The 16,194-nt window shown below is 28.7% G+C and overlaps 1 protein-coding gene across 2 annotated transcripts in view; it reads left to right on the forward strand.

The window, feature by feature from the left end:
* Nucleotides 1-16,194, forward strand: part of LOC111635038 (unconventional myosin-VIIa-like) — a 39,291-nt gene that overhangs the window by 11,084 nt on the left and 12,013 nt on the right. For both annotated transcript variants that reach the window (XM_023379886.1, XM_023379887.1), the window contains exons 4-12: nucleotides 825-994; nucleotides 1,061-1,235; nucleotides 8,477-8,551; nucleotides 8,723-8,807; nucleotides 10,483-10,589; nucleotides 10,667-10,793; nucleotides 10,856-10,974; nucleotides 11,076-11,223; nucleotides 11,325-11,467. In XM_023379886.1, coding sequence (XP_023235654.1) covers nucleotides 825-994; nucleotides 1,061-1,235; nucleotides 8,477-8,551; nucleotides 8,723-8,807; nucleotides 10,483-10,589; nucleotides 10,667-10,793; nucleotides 10,856-10,974; nucleotides 11,076-11,223; nucleotides 11,325-11,467 — 1,149 coding nt within the window. The remainder of the gene's footprint in view (nucleotides 1-824; nucleotides 995-1,060; nucleotides 1,236-8,476; nucleotides 8,552-8,722; nucleotides 8,808-10,482; nucleotides 10,590-10,666; nucleotides 10,794-10,855; nucleotides 10,975-11,075; nucleotides 11,224-11,324; nucleotides 11,468-16,194) is intronic.

Genomic DNA, 16,194 nt, shown 5'->3' on the forward strand with positions numbered 1-16,194 from the left:
ATTGTATACTCTACTGCAGACATGACCGTCAGCGACAACTGGACGTTGACATAAGATGGCGTTGTTACCCTAAAGGGCTTGCAGAATGAAATCCTTATAATGACATACTGTGCACAATCTAGGTGGTCATAATGATGCACAGTCGATTTCATTAGACTCTGTAATGGATGAAGCTGTTGTTCTCATTCCTCTTGTTTGTACGTTTACTGGGCTCGTGTGCGTGACCCACGTTGGTTTACTGTAGTTCGATGTCCTTCGCAATTTATATGAAATCAAATTCCATTAGAGAAAGTGTTCGTTTTATCTGTTTATTTCTTTTTGCCCTTGTTCGTTCCTGTTTTTTTTTATAAGTACTGTATTCTTTTTAATGATCTGCTACAGAAAAATTCTCTAACATTCCATGCAACAATCAGAGTTTTTTTTTATTAGTAAACAGAAGACTTGGAAGCGGAGCAGTAGTAACATAGATCCACTTTTTCTTTTAAATTAAGGGATATAAATCGATTATTATTTTATTATATTTCATTAATATCTAGTGTTTTTTTTAAAGCTTGGAGAGATTCCTATTTCTAAATCTTTATCTATAATCTACCTACGCTCTGCTCTGTTTTCCAATAGTTTATTTGAATATAAAACATAGTTTTATGATTAAAAGCTACTTGTTTTATTTTCGAAATTTAATTATTTATGTAAATAGGAATCGATTTTATCGAATCATTTCAAGAAAATTAAACAGCTTGGTTATTCTAAAATGAAACGTTCTACTCAACACTTTCGATTTTACAGTATTGTACAATAATGTTTAATGTATATTAATTTTTTAGACGAATGTTGGCCCAATTCTGTTATCCATCAATCCTTATCAGGATGTTAGTAATCCATTAACATTGAGCAGTGCTCATGCTGCTTCTCGTTGTCCTCAATTGCAAAGAGTTGTTCATGAAGCAGTGAGACAGCAAAGTGAAACGGGATATCCCCAAGCTATTATTCTCAGGTGGGTTTGCTTCCTTATCTTGATCCTTTTCAAATTAACATATTCTTACATTGAAAACTATTCTAGTGGAGAAAGTGGAAGCGGAAAAACCTATTCCTCCATGTTGCTGTTAAGACAGTTATTTGATGTAGCAGGTGGAGGACCGGAGACAGATGCTTTTAAACATTTAGCAGCGGCATTTACAGTACTTAGATCACTGGGAAGTGCAAAAACATCATCTAATTCTCAATCTAGTCGAGTAGTGAGTATCGTTTTACTTATCACATTTTTATTGTTTGCAGGTATTTTATTTTTTATTTTAACTTTCTTCTGTATGAAATTTTATTGTTTTAAAATACGTATCAGTAATGAGTTGAGACCAGATCTTCAACATTCCTCACGAACTTTCTTCCCATTCTTGACTTTAATGTTCAATTGTCGGAAACAGAATTATTGATATTGAGTGTTAGTTTTTATTTTTCCCTTTCATTCATACATTAATAGGTTGTAGCTCTCTCTGCTTAACAATAGAAAGTCTGTTTTCCAGAGACATTTCTTTATACATCCGCTCGGTGCAAAATCATTTATATTTATATGCTATGAGATTTCAACATAAGTTTAATTTTTTTAGCTTATTTATGGACCCTCATTAAGAAAAATATAATCTAACCAGAGCATATCTTGTTTTTTTTTATGTTTACATTTTATGCAAATCCAAATTTGTCCTGGCATGTTGCACCATTAGGTCGTCAAATAAGAGAAGTTGTAATTTATGAAATTAAATAATCCTTACTTTTTTTTAGAATACGAGAAAAAAATTTGAAAGAAACATGAAAGAAAACCTTATTTTATATGCTTATCATTTGCATTTTTTTTTACAGTCATTATAATAAATAGTCATAAAATAAAACCAAGAGCAATAGATATAAAGAATTTGCAAAAGAAAAAAAAAAATATTACTAAATTTTGCATAATTTAGATTAATATAAATAAATTTGAATAATATAAATTATTAATGTAGGTTAATTTATTAAGTTTATCCAACAGAATGTGGGTTGTGCTTATAATTAAAATATCCATAATTTTTTTCCATTAGTATGAGAAGTATAGCATTGTGTTTAGTGTTTTTAATAGAGGTTTATGAAAGATCTGATTTCAATAGTTTAAATTTATCAAAAGAAAGAAAGAAAATATAGCTAAAGCTAACTAAAAAATATTTTTGATTACATTCAAATAATTAGCAATAATAACTTTAGTTTTATATCAAATCATAATCTTTATTTTGATAAAGCTGTGTCTGTCTGTATATGTGTGTGTGTGTTTATTGGATATGAAAGAAAATAATAATAAAGTAACAAATAAGTACCAGAGAAAACATTTTAAAAAAATCTCTCAACATTTTTCATGCTGTTTACTGAATTTGATTTTTAGACATGGAGAATGTACCATATAAGGATATATATAAAAATTTCAAAATATTAAATAATATCTGATTATCTAGTAGTTCCGGTTAAGCGTACAGGTTGGAGTGTAACAGGCATAAGTATTAAAAAAATCAGCAAGGGTGTGGTAGCTATCTGCCTGCGGGGGTGGCTAGTACGAGGTCACTGTCCCCCGGCTTATTTCAAAGTGTTATTTTTTTGTAATTCTTCAACTCGAGGTGACTAGTACACAATATATGATGGTCGGTTATAAACAAATTAACTACCAGTCTGCATTTTACCCGGAGTCGCCCGGGATGTAGCATTTTAGGCTATGCATCCGTGACGGACGTAAGAAATGTTTGCATAACCTACCAATAATTGACTGTAATTTTATCAACTGACGGAGGGAACGATCGACCTTTATATCTCTAAAACTTTTTCCTTGACCTTCACTGTCTTGTTGACAGTGCTTTCTTATTCTATCTCCAGCTATTCAGCATGCAAATAGAGATTTTTTTTCCAATTTAAAAAATAATATCGCTAAATATTAAAATACCTTTGACATCCGACCAGTTTAGATGGATGGCGTAAATGAAATTCTACTTAACAACCGATCAATTATTTTGATTTATTCGAAGGAGTGTCTAAATTGGAAAGAAATAGATATTAATAGTTAATCAATTACCATTAAAAAAGAAAATTAAAATATAATTTTTATGTCTTATCATATTTTCCAGACTATATATAAATTACATTTATTCCTTTTATTTTTATTCTATAGAAAACATGTTTTTATTTAGTTTGAATAAGACACCTCTCTTTATAATGTAGGCTACATAATTACTTCATTTTAAAACTGTGGTATCAATTGGGATATCAGTAAATTTAGATTAAATTAAATTTGAAATAAGGATTATATATCTTTGCACACAATTACAATTTATCAGTAAGATTTATTTGGATTTATCGCAACATTCAGATGTCTTAACACTATGAAATAATGTCTGTTGCAATGGTTAATCAATCAGAAATCGGTTGTATCAGTAATCCATTTGTTTGTAAAGAGAAATACATTTTCTTAAACCAACTGTTCTGAAATTACTGAGATTTTCGAATCCCTTTAAAAATCCAAACATGTTTGCAGTCAACTAGAGTAATTTTAGTTCACTAAAAACTAAAACTAAAACTTGGTTTTAATCACGTAAATGCAGTTTTAGTACTAAAATCAAAACTAGATGTATGTAATGATTAAAAGTAAAACTCGGGAACGTGACTAAAACGACGTTATAAGCCAGGGGTGGGCAATCCTTGGCACGACAACGACTTTTTTCGACACGCAACCCGGTCTCACCGTAAAAATTAAATATCCGACATCTTTTTGTATATTTCTTTTTCGTGTTTCTTAAAGAATTTTATACTAAAATATGTGTATAAGTGTGGGTTTTTTGATTATTTGAAAAGATTCTTTCGATATTTAAAAGTCACTAAATAATTATACGAGATACGCTCCCAAAAATTTCGATTAGCACGTGAGAAAATTTTGCATCTTAATTTGGAGATTTTGTACTCGATAAGGTAAATTAAATAATGCACAAAGCGTAATAGATCAGCACTTACCTAATGCGCGTAAAGGCTTCATCTATTAAAGTATCAATATAATCATGAATTCGTGGTACGATTGAACCTACTCCTAATTGTATACTTACTATTCGTATCGTAAATAATATTCGATAACGAAAATATCAGTAGGCTATATTTTTAGGAAAATAAATGCATATTATTAGATGCTTTCTAAACGTTTTGCGGACCCTGTGGAACTGGCTCTCTTTTTTATGTATTGCAAAGGGCTTTATCAAAGACTTCGAAGCACAAATATAGAGAATTTTAGACGCAAATTCTCATTTACGCCCACTTCTGATTTATAACTTTTATATATAAATGAAATTTATTGTTTTATACGCTCTTCCCTAAGAAGTTTGCGACAACCAGTTCTTTCACATCACAAATTTTAAATGATATAGTCGAACGTTGCAAGATTGTGCGTGGGTAGGATCCGGTCCATGGAACGTACTTTGCCATGCCCGATCTGTAATAGGCCTATGAAAAATGTTATCTTCAAGTATTAATATATTCTAGTCGATACATCTGATAAATCGTCAAATATTAAAGGTTGAAGTTAAATCGATTTAGTAAAATAGTTTTATGTAATAGATCAGAATGTCATATCTATTCTAGAGGCGGTGTAAAGGTTTGCGAGGCCCTAGTCATTTTTGGGGTCCTAAAAACAGAGTGATGGATGTAGAGGGGGTAGATTTATTTAGGTCTACAATACTGTAATATGAAAATTTTAAATACAGAAACAGAAAGTTGTTGTAAATATACCGCAACGCCACAAGTGGGAGATCTGCCCAGGGGAATACCTCTCAGGAAGACTTTTTATGGGAAATTGACCCTATTTTAGGTGTTACAAACGTTGGAAAAACTCGGAACACTCCACGTGGCCAGCCGTTGGCGAGGCACGAACCCACGACTTGTGTTCTGTGGTTTTATCCAATCGGCCACTAGTGGGCAGAAACGGAAAATAAAACACGCAATAAAGTAATAAAAATGTATGAATGAATTGGAAAATTCAATAGGTTTACAGAAATTCACTTACCGTTCTGCAGCAATATCTCTCTCAATGGACAAGACCAAAAGCGGAAGAAAGTCTTTTTTGACACATTGTTGTTTGGAGATAGTTATTGATCAATTTTAACTTTTAAAATGATCGTTCTGAAGATTCAATAGATACCGGTAAAATTATATCTTCAATATTTACCAGTTTGATTATTTAAATATTAAAATATATTAGGCTACTAAATTTGCGAGGCTCTAAGCATCGCCTTTAACTTTCTGGACTGTTATAACACGGGAAAGCATTGTAATCGTATCAAATTTGACTCTCTCTCTCACTTTTTTTTTTCTTTCAAATCTCAACGTTTTTGAATCCCTCCTCAATCCAAAAATGTCAAATAAGGGGAAATAATCCACCAATAAGTTGCTTCACTTTTCCGGCAACTTTTAAACTGCTTGTGTGTGCCATCTATTATGATATTTTATTTTTTAAAAGCATATTTTTAATTATTATAAAAATCTTAATTTTGATGATAGAGACGGATTTTATAAAAAATTGTAAATGCTAATAACGAGTAAAATCCTCATTAAGTCCGACCATACAAGAAATATGACACATGACACCCTTTAAACTCACCCATTCTGTCTACCTTTAATTACCAAAATGCCCCTAAACACACATCTCCATGCAAAATTTCAGAAATTTTCGACAAAAAAATGCACAGGAGTTATTAAGAGGGTGAACAAAATCGTGCCTCCCACACACACTGACATTCATACACACAGGGGGGGGGATTTCATCTCTCATGTTTTAAGGTCCTTGAGTCCAAAAATGTAAAAATTTTGGAGGGTCATTTATTGACCGATCGCCATACTTTCCATCTGTTATATATAACAGAGCCAGGAAAGTAAAAATTACCGAAGTATATATGTACAGTATATGTGTTGACGTCTATTTCGTTTAATATTTCAGGATGGGGTAAGGATTAAGAATCGAAATTTGGCATGATAACGACTTTTACCCGATTAAAAATGAAGTAACGACGCCAGAAATTCGTATTTTAACAATTTCACGAATAGCAAAGAATAAAAATCTCCACACTTTTCACAGACAGAAACCAGAACTGAGTAATTAACGATTCCACAGGTTGATGTCAAGATGTTGAAGTATTTACTCCACTTAACTCTAGTCTGCAACACTTTTTTCGTCAAATAAGTCGGAGGTCCTACTTAAGGGCTTTTGCGATTTGCAAAATTCTTAACAAATTTAAGCTTAAATAATTTAATTACGAATTGTCAGAACGGAAAATAAATATCTTAATTAATTAGAAATTTGAGACAGTAATAGGGACATTCAAAATTGAAACGTCGAGAAATACAAAAATATCTGGGGAAGTTTTTTCCGTATGTATCTTATGAATGTTAGTATGTATGAGGAGCATGGCTTTTTTTTTTCACCCTCTTCTAAGCTTAATAACTCCTGTGTCTTTTGTCGAAAATTTCTAAAATTTTGCTGGGAGGTTTGTGTATAAGGGAGATTGATGCTATTACATTTTGGTCGTTAAAGGTCGAAGGGGTGGGGAGATAGAGGGAGGTCATGTGTCATATATCCTAGTGGGGTCAGACTTAGTGAAGATTTTACTATTACAATTTTTTTTTTATGTAAGACTCGTCTCTACCCTTAAAATTGAGCATTTTGCCATTTTATAATAATTAATAAAATATTATAAAAGATGGTGCCATTTTAAACATTTTTTGGAAAACTTACCCAATGCTCTGCTGGATTTTTATTTAATAAATAGTAAAAAACATATTTTTGGCATTTCTGTTACTAAAAAAATATACATTTTTAAAACATATTCAATACAAACAAATCTTGTATTGGAGAAAACATTTCTCACTCTGTGGGTATGTGCACTTCAAATTGAGAGCCTCCACTGTGCTAGATTAACCACACTATATTATCCTACAGAAACAAGAAACTATTTTTTTTTTTTATACTTTTCCCATATTCCAAGAAATTTGTGATTATTCTTTCTGTTTAATTAGGTTGGAGATAATGGATACTGATTTTTATAAGAATATTTTTTTAACCTATGTTTTCTGTTTCTCATGGGGAGGACTGGAGCTTGGACAACTATCCCCTTTCTTATGCTTTGTCCAATGAGTTGTATTTTTCATTTTACCTATTTGTATTGGTTGACATAGCAAGAATATGGCCAATGTTGTCTGGCCATAGGTGCCAGTTGATTAAATTTATCAATACTTTTTATTTTATTAAATCAATAAGAATTTATACAGAGTTTTGAAAAAAAAATAACTCGAGACTTACCATACATAAACTTTTTATTTTTTATCGTATGTACCAGATTTTAAGTTTTTAAATGTTGGTAAATTATTGTATTCAGGCCATAACTTTTTATTTCATATTAATTTAAAATTGTTTATGTTTCTACTTCAGTCATTAGGGTGCAAATAAGCTTTAAAAAACTTATTTAAAGGAAGTTTGTTAAATTTTTATAAATCTATCAGAAGAGAATTTTAAAAGTCCTGAGACATTTGCATGGGAAATATTTAATATTTTTGCTTATATGTACTGTACCTTTTCAAAAATGAAATACAGTATATCAACATTATTGTCTAACAAGTATCTAATAGCAATTTTAATAATGGGTGCCACCAAAGTTATCCCCATTTCAATGACATTTTTTGAAAAATTAGTTGCAAAGTTTGCATTGATTTATGTCCATTGTTATTCAGAAATAAATAAAAATCTTAATCTTTGACTATATCTTTCATGTCTGGTCTACAGACTTGTCTTTTACAGCTCAAATGGCAACTTCTAAATAAAAGGTTGGAGACTCCTGATTTAGAAAGTTTAATATTTTTATCATGCTTCAAAATAATTTTTGAATAACATTACAGATCTATATAAAATTCTTGACTTGAAAAATAGTTAAAAATGATATTATTTGTACTAAATACACGAAAAATAACTTTTAAATAAAATTCTCCATTTAGCTTTCCACTACACTGCAAAAATGATATCATTAATCTTGGGTTAAATAATTAATTGAATAGCAAATGTAATATTTTGATTTAAATACTGTGTTTGGTATCTTTTTCAATATAATTATAGAATTAATGTAGTTTAGTATTTTGAGAGGACACTTTGCTAAGAATTTAATTTAACATGATACTAAATATTTGGTAAACTGAGAATGAAATTCAACAGAATGAAATTCATTCTTCAATTGTTGAGAATGAAATTCAACAATAACAAATTCATGTTATTGAATTAATCATTTTTTAACTTTATGTCATGACTACAAATTATACAACAAAAAAGGTCATAAGATAAAGGTAAAAAAAATGATTTATTCAATATTTTTAGGAAAAATGATTGAATATAATTATCATTTGTATACAATGTTTTGATTTCATATATATGATAAATTATTTTAAGGGCTACTTTATTGAAGTACAAGTGACAGACGGGGCTCTCTACAGGACAAAAATTCATTGCTATTTTCTTGATCAGGTAATTAACATTTTTCAATATTTTAAAAACAAGAAGAAATTACTTTTGCAACTAACAGTCATATTATTAAGTAACTGGAATTTAATACATTTTCAAAATATTATAATTTTTATTTTCCTGTTAATTTTATATTTGAAATAAAGCTTTTATTTTATGTTATTTTATTTGTAGACAAGAGTTGTAAGGCCATTACCAAATGAAAAAAATTATCATATATTTTATCAAATGCTGGCTGGATTAACACAGGAAGAAAGAGGTAATATTTGTTTGCCATTTTATTAATATGATACTAATGATGATGATATTAATATTATGTCATTAGCTATATACAGAATTTTGAATTTATCTGGTTAACAAATAATTACATCAGTATAATGTAACTTTTGGAAGAAATGAAGTTGTCTATAAATTGCTTTTTATTCTCACTTATAATAATTTCTTATAAAACTTGCAAAATTAAATTTTTTTTAAAGATTTACATCTGTAAGCATTACACATTCTTGTAACTTTACCAAGTAGGGTTACATGTTTTGACTAAGTGTCCTCCAGGACTGTGCGGTAGATTTTCTCAGTATGATGCAAGTCTTTGAAATGCCGCCCCTTAAATGACACTTATGCCACCCCTTAAATGCCGCTTATGCCACCCCTTTATGATGCCACCTGATGTGGCCGCCTCTCTGCATCATAGTATGGCATGGCCCTGGTGTCCTCATCACACTACAAACTTTTAAAAGTAAACATAGAAAAATGTATAAAAATATATATTTTTAAATAATACAAGAAAATTACATTATTTACCTGATATTTTCAAAGCCTGAGAATACAATTCTATAAACATCAAGACGTCCAATTGTGAAATACAGATATTCTAGTGTAATTCTAATAATATTATACATTAAAATGTAAAAACAATAAAGGTTAAATATTTTTATTAAAAATTAATTTACCTATTATATTTTCACAAACATGCATGTAAAATAATGTATCATTAACTTAACTATAGGAAGGCAAACTGGGATAGCTGTTTACATTTTTGTGATTGAAATGTCTTGTAACTATGGACTAATATAACTAATACTGAAAACTGACTGGTTTACATAAAAAAGGAGGGAGGTTCATTCCCAATCCCTAATGCTGTCACAAAAACAAAACATCTACACCTGTAAAACACTCTTCTAAGGCAAGAAATGCCAGGGAGTGGAGAACGGGAGGAACACCCTATTTTTACACAAACAGTCAATTGTCAGTGTTAGTTATGTAAATCGTTAGTTACAAAAGAAACAATATAAACAGCTATCCCAGTTTGCCTTCCTATAGTTAAGTTGATGGCACATTGTTTTACAAGTGCATTTTGTGAGAATATAAGAGGTAAATTACTTTTTATGAAAAATATTTAACCTTTATTGTTTTTTTACATTTTAATGTATAATGTTTTTAGAATTACACAGGAATATCTGTATTTCACAATTAGACATCATGACATTTATAGAGTTGTATTCTCATGCTTTGGAAATATCAGGTAAATAATTGTAGTTTTTTTGTATTATTATTATATTGTTTTTTTAAATATTTTTATATATTTCTTTACACAAGTTTGTAACTTTATTGTAGTCTGATGAAGACATTTAGTCAAAATATGTAACCCTACTTGGTAAAGTTATTTGAACATGTAATGCTTACAGTTGTAAATTTTTAAGAAAAGATGATTTCTCAATTATACAAATGAGAATAAAAATTAGATCAGTTTTCTTTAGATGTTTTTCAATAACTATTGTTAGATATTTATCTTTGATTCAATTAAAGAATTACCACCTGATCAACTGAATTATTATAGTTCATAACATATTTTCTGAACTTAAACAATTTGAAATTCAGTAGATAATAATTCATAATATATTAATTTAAAATTTAATTTTTAAACACATTTTTAGCTCAACTGAATTTAATTGGTTATTCAGTCCATAATTTACGTTATCTCAATCAAGGAAGTACAAAGCAACATGAAACAGAAGATGCAACAAGATTTGAAGCTTGGAAGGTGAAAAATTTGACCATTAAATTCATAATCATTATAAATAATTTTATATTTATGCTATGATTATTATTGCTTTTCAGACTTGTCTTTCTGTTCTTGGAATTCCATTTATGGATGTTGTAAGAGTATTAGCTGCAGTTTTATTATTAGGAAACATTCAGTTTATAGATGGTCCAGGATTAGAAGTTGATGTTAAAGGTGGAAGTGGTAAGTATCTAAATACTTTTTAAGATATTAATGAGTTTTTAATATTTTATATTTTTCAATAGAAATTAAAGCAGTGTCATTATTATTGGGAGTATCCAGTATGTCACTTTTCCATGGTTTAACTACTCGTACACATAATGTTAGAGGTCAGAGAGTAAAATCTTCATGTGATGCAAAAATGGTAATTTCTAACTATTATTAATTATTTTTAAATTATAAAATATAAAATAATTTTTCTGAATGTAATATATTTCTAAAAATATGATTTTATGGCTTTATCAGGCAAGTATGACACGTGATTCTCTAGCTAAAGCATTATATTGTCGAACTGTGGCCACAATTGTTCGCAGAGCTAATAATTTAAAAAGGTTAGGTTCCACTTCAGGAACTCTCAGTTCAGACAGTAATGAGTCTGTTCACAATCATACAGGTAAAAATATTTCTCTTTTAATCACAATGACTAAAGTAATAATTAAAGTTATATTTATCAAAATAAGGAAGTTTTATAACAGAGTAAATTTGTATCCTTAGAGAACAGCAGCCAGTATGCATCCACTGCAGGTTCTGGTGGAGGAAAATCATCAAAATCTATGACAGTTCTTAATTCAGCTGTGAGGCATGCTACAGATGGATTTATTGGTATTCTTGACATGTTTGGATTTGAAGGGTGTAAGGTAATACTTACTCTTGGCGATAATATCATAAATTATTTTCTAGTATCACAGCTTCTATCTATATACATTCAATATTGATATTCAATTCTAAAATTTATATTTTTGGTGCTACACACATTATTTTATTTATGTATGAACATCATAAATCTGAATTTTAAATCTATTGAACTGTTTTTGGTGTACAGTACAAGAATTCTTGATATGTTTGTTTTTTTTCATATTTCAAAACTAAAGTAATATAAATTTATTTACAGTATTTACATTTTTCCTTTAAAAGTTATTTAATATTTTAAAGTTATTATTTTTAAAATAAGTATAAAATATTTAAATAATATAGTCAATGTTGTAGCATTAAAATTACTGGTATAGTATTAAAATTTTATTTTAATAAATCCTAAAACATAATTAAGAGGTATGTATCAGTAGGCTGCATATATTTAGTTTATATTTTAGAATTTATATTATATTCAATACATATATTTATATACTGTATAATAAATTCAAAACTTATAACCTTGAAATTAATTTTTATATTGAAATTTGGTTATGGATTTTGATTTAAATTTCAGTATTTACAAATATGAAATTAAATCAATATTAAGATATATTATTTAGTGAAAGATTACCTAGTTTCCGAAAAAGAAATTAGTTGAAAACAACACTTGCTTTGTCAAACTCCTTTTATTTCATAAATTTCCATTTAATAGCCATAAATGCATTTAGAAATAATTTACCTTCTCCTCTGTATGGAATCTTACATTATTCTTATTAGTTCTGACAAGATATCTTTGCCATAAAACAATCATAAATACTTCATCATAGCAATAAACACCTTCTTATACATGTATACTTAATTTGTAAAAAATTGATTTTTTTTCATTAAATTTTTTCTGAAATACTGTATTCAATGTATGTTTTACATTATATGATTTCAAATGTTATATCTNAGTACAAGTGACAGACGGGGCTCTCTACAGGACAAAAATTCATTGCTATTTTCTTGATCAGGTAATTAACATTTTTCAATATTTTAAAAACAAGAAGAAATTACTTTTGCAACTAACAGTCATATTATTAAGTAACTGGAATTTAATACATTTTCAAAATATTATAATTTTTATTTTCCTGTTAATTTTATATTTGAAATAAAGCTTTTATTTTATGTTATTTTATTTGTAGACAAGAGTTGTAAGGCCATTACCAAATGAAAAAAATTATCATATATTTTATCAAATGCTGGCTGGATTAACACAGGAAGAAAGAGGTAATATTTGTTTGCCATTTTATTAATATGATACTAATGATGATGATATTAATATTATGTCATTAGCTATATACAGAATTTTGAATTTATCTGGTTAACAAATAATTACATCAGTATAATGTAACTTTTGGAAGAAATGAAGTTGTCTATAAATTGCTTTTTATTCTCACTTATAATAATTTCTTATAAAACTTGCAAAATTAAATTTTTTTTAAAGATTTACATCTGTAAGCATTACACATTCTTGTAACTTTACCAAGTAGGGTTACATGTTTTGACTAAGTGTCCTCCAGGACTGTGCGGTAGATTTTCTCAGTATGATGCAAGTCTTTGAAATGCCACCCCTTAAATGACACTTATGCCACCCCTTAAATGCCGCTTATGCCACCCCTTTATGATGCCACCTGATGTGGCCGCCTCTCTGCATCATAGTATGGCATGGCCCTGGTGTCCTCATCACACTACAAACTTTTAAAAGTAAACATAGAAAAATGTATAAAAATATATATTTTTAAATAATACAAGAAAATTACATTATTTACCTGATATTTTCAAAGCCTGAGAATACAATTCTATAAACATCAAGACGTCCAATTGTGAAATACAGATATTCTAGTGTAATTCTAATAATATTATACATTAAAATGTAAAAACAATAAAGGTTAAATATTTTTATTAAAAATTAATTTACCTATTATATTTTCACAAACATGCATGTAAAATAATGTATCATTAACTTAACTATAGGAAGGCAAACTGGGATAGCTGTTTACATTTTTGTGATTGAAATGTCTTGTAACTATGGACTAATATAACTAATACTGAAAACTGACTGGTTTACATAAAAAAGGAGGGAGGTTCATTCCCAATCCCTAATGCTGTCACAAAAACAAAACATCTACACCTGTAAAACACTCTTCTAAGGCAAGAAATGCCAGGGAGTGGAGAACGGGAGGAACACCCTATTTTTACACAAACAGTCAATTGTCAGTGTTAGTTATGTAAATCGTTAGTTACAAAAGAAACAATATAAACAGCTATCCCAGTTTGCCTTCCTATAGTTAAGTTGATGGCACATTGTTTTACAAGTGCATTTTGTGAGAATATAAGAGGTAAATTACTTTTTATGAAAAATATTTAACCTTTATTGTTTTTTTACATTTTAATGTATAATGTTTTTAGAATTACACAGGAATATCTGTATTTCACAATTAGACATCATGACATTTATAGAGTTGTATTCTCATGCTTTGGAAATATCAGGTAAATAATTGTAGTTTTTTTGTATTATTATTATATTGTTTTTTTAAATATTTTTATATATTTCTTTACACAAGTTTGTAACTTTATTGTAGTCTGATGAAGACATTTAGTCAAAATATGTAACCCTACTTGGTAAAGTTATTTGAACATGTAATGCTTACAGTTGTAAATTTTTAAGAAAAGATGATTTCTCAATTATACAAATGAGAATAAAAATTAGATCAGTTTTCTTTAGATGTTTTTCAATAACTATTGTTAGATATTTATCTTTGATTCAATTAAAGAATTACCACCTGATCAACTGAATTATTATAGTTCATAACATATTTTCTGAACTTAAACAATTTGAAATTCAGTAGATAATAATTCATAATATATTAATTTAAAATTTAATTTTTAAACACATTTTTAGCTCAACTGAATTTAATTGGTTATTCAGTCCATAATTTACGTTATCTCAATCAAGGAAGTACAAAGCAACATGAAACAGAAGATGCAACAAGATTTGAAGCTTGGAAGGTGAAAAATTTGACCATTAAATTCATAATCATTATAAATAATTTTATATTTATGCTATGATTATTATTGCTTTTCAGACTTGTCTTTCTGTTCTTGGAATTCCATTTATGGATGTTGTAAGAGTATTAGCTGCAGTTTTATTATTAGGAAACATTCAGTTTATAGATGGTCCAGGATTAGAAGTTGATGTTAAAGGTGGAAGTGGTAAGTATCTAAATACTTTTTAAGATATTAATGAGTTTTTAATATTTTATATTTTTCAATAGAAATTAAAGCAGTGTCATTATTATTGGGAGTATCCAGTATGTCACTTTTCCATGGTTTAACTACTCGTACACATAATGTTAGAGGTCAGAGAGTAAAATCTTCATGTGATGCAAAAATGGTAATTTCTAACTATTATTAATTATTTTTAAATTATAAAATATAAAATAATTTTTCTGAATGTAATATATTTCTAAAAATATGATTTTATGGCTTTATCAGGCAAGTATGACACGTGATTCTCTAGCTAAAGCATTATATTGTCGAACTGTGGCCACAATTGTTCGCAGAGCTAATAATTTAAAAAGGTTAGGTTCCACTTCAGGAACTCTCAGTTCAGACAGTAATGAGTCTGTTCACAATCATACAGGTAAAAATATTTCTCTTTTAATCACAATGACTAAAGTAATAATTAAAGTTATATTTATCAAAATAAGGAAGTTTTATAACAGAGTNTTTTTTATTAAGTTTAACTTGCTAAAACTTCTCTCGCATGAAGCAATAGAAACGGGAAGAGTGAGAAATATTTGAAGAGCGACATTGATATTTGGGTAAGACTCAATTAAACCAAAATCATGAAGAGCCTGTAGAATATTAAGCGGAGATGCAGATTTTATATTTTGTATAAGAGTCGTTAATTCAAAATTAAAACTTTGAATTTCACTTGTGAATTCGTACTTTTTTAAATCTTTACTATATTTAATAGAGAGATCTGCAGCTGAATTTTTTAAATCAACAAACTCATGCATTGTAAAGACGAGCCACAGAGAGAGCAAAAATTGTCACAGATAGTTTTCATTTTTTCATAATGCCAATCTATTTGACACAATAGAGTGTCAAGAACACTGTAAATTTGTATTTTAAATAATTTTTCAGGTGTCAAGTTACTTCCTTCATCTGGTGTTTTATCTATTTCCATTATCTTAACTATTTTTTTTCGTTTATTAAGAAATCCCTTTTCTATACTTTTTGGTTTGTTTTAAGAATATGATCAATAATAGCATCTGTTAATATTGTTGGCCATAAAGCTATATCATTTATTACTTCCATGTATCTATATATATCAAAGCGTTTTTCTGGACCATTTCTATCTTCTGCATTTTCACAATCCCTTTTTTTCAGTAGCATTTTAAAGACTGCAGGAGCCTCTTCAGAGCCCTATGCGCCCACATAGTTCGCTTACCGCTTAATCCGCCGTTCAGTATGCAAACTATATGCGTACCACTATAAAGCAAAAAGTGATGTCAGATTTTCAGCATGCCTTTTACAACCTCGGGACTAAGATTTTATTCAGGAGTTACCGGTTTCAATTTAATAATTTTAAAAAAATCCTCTGACAGATTTATTTTTGTTACAAAATATTACCTTTACAGATTTCTAGCTATGCACACTGTAGAAAAATCTAGAAATACAGTTT

The sequence above is a fragment of the Centruroides sculpturatus genome, unplaced genomic scaffold (genome assembly GCF_000671375.1).
Source record: "Centruroides sculpturatus isolate CEXI.00-Female unplaced genomic scaffold, Cexi_2.0 scaffold698, whole genome shotgun sequence".
Classification (NCBI taxonomy): domain Eukaryota; kingdom Metazoa; phylum Arthropoda; class Arachnida; order Scorpiones; family Buthidae; genus Centruroides; species Centruroides sculpturatus.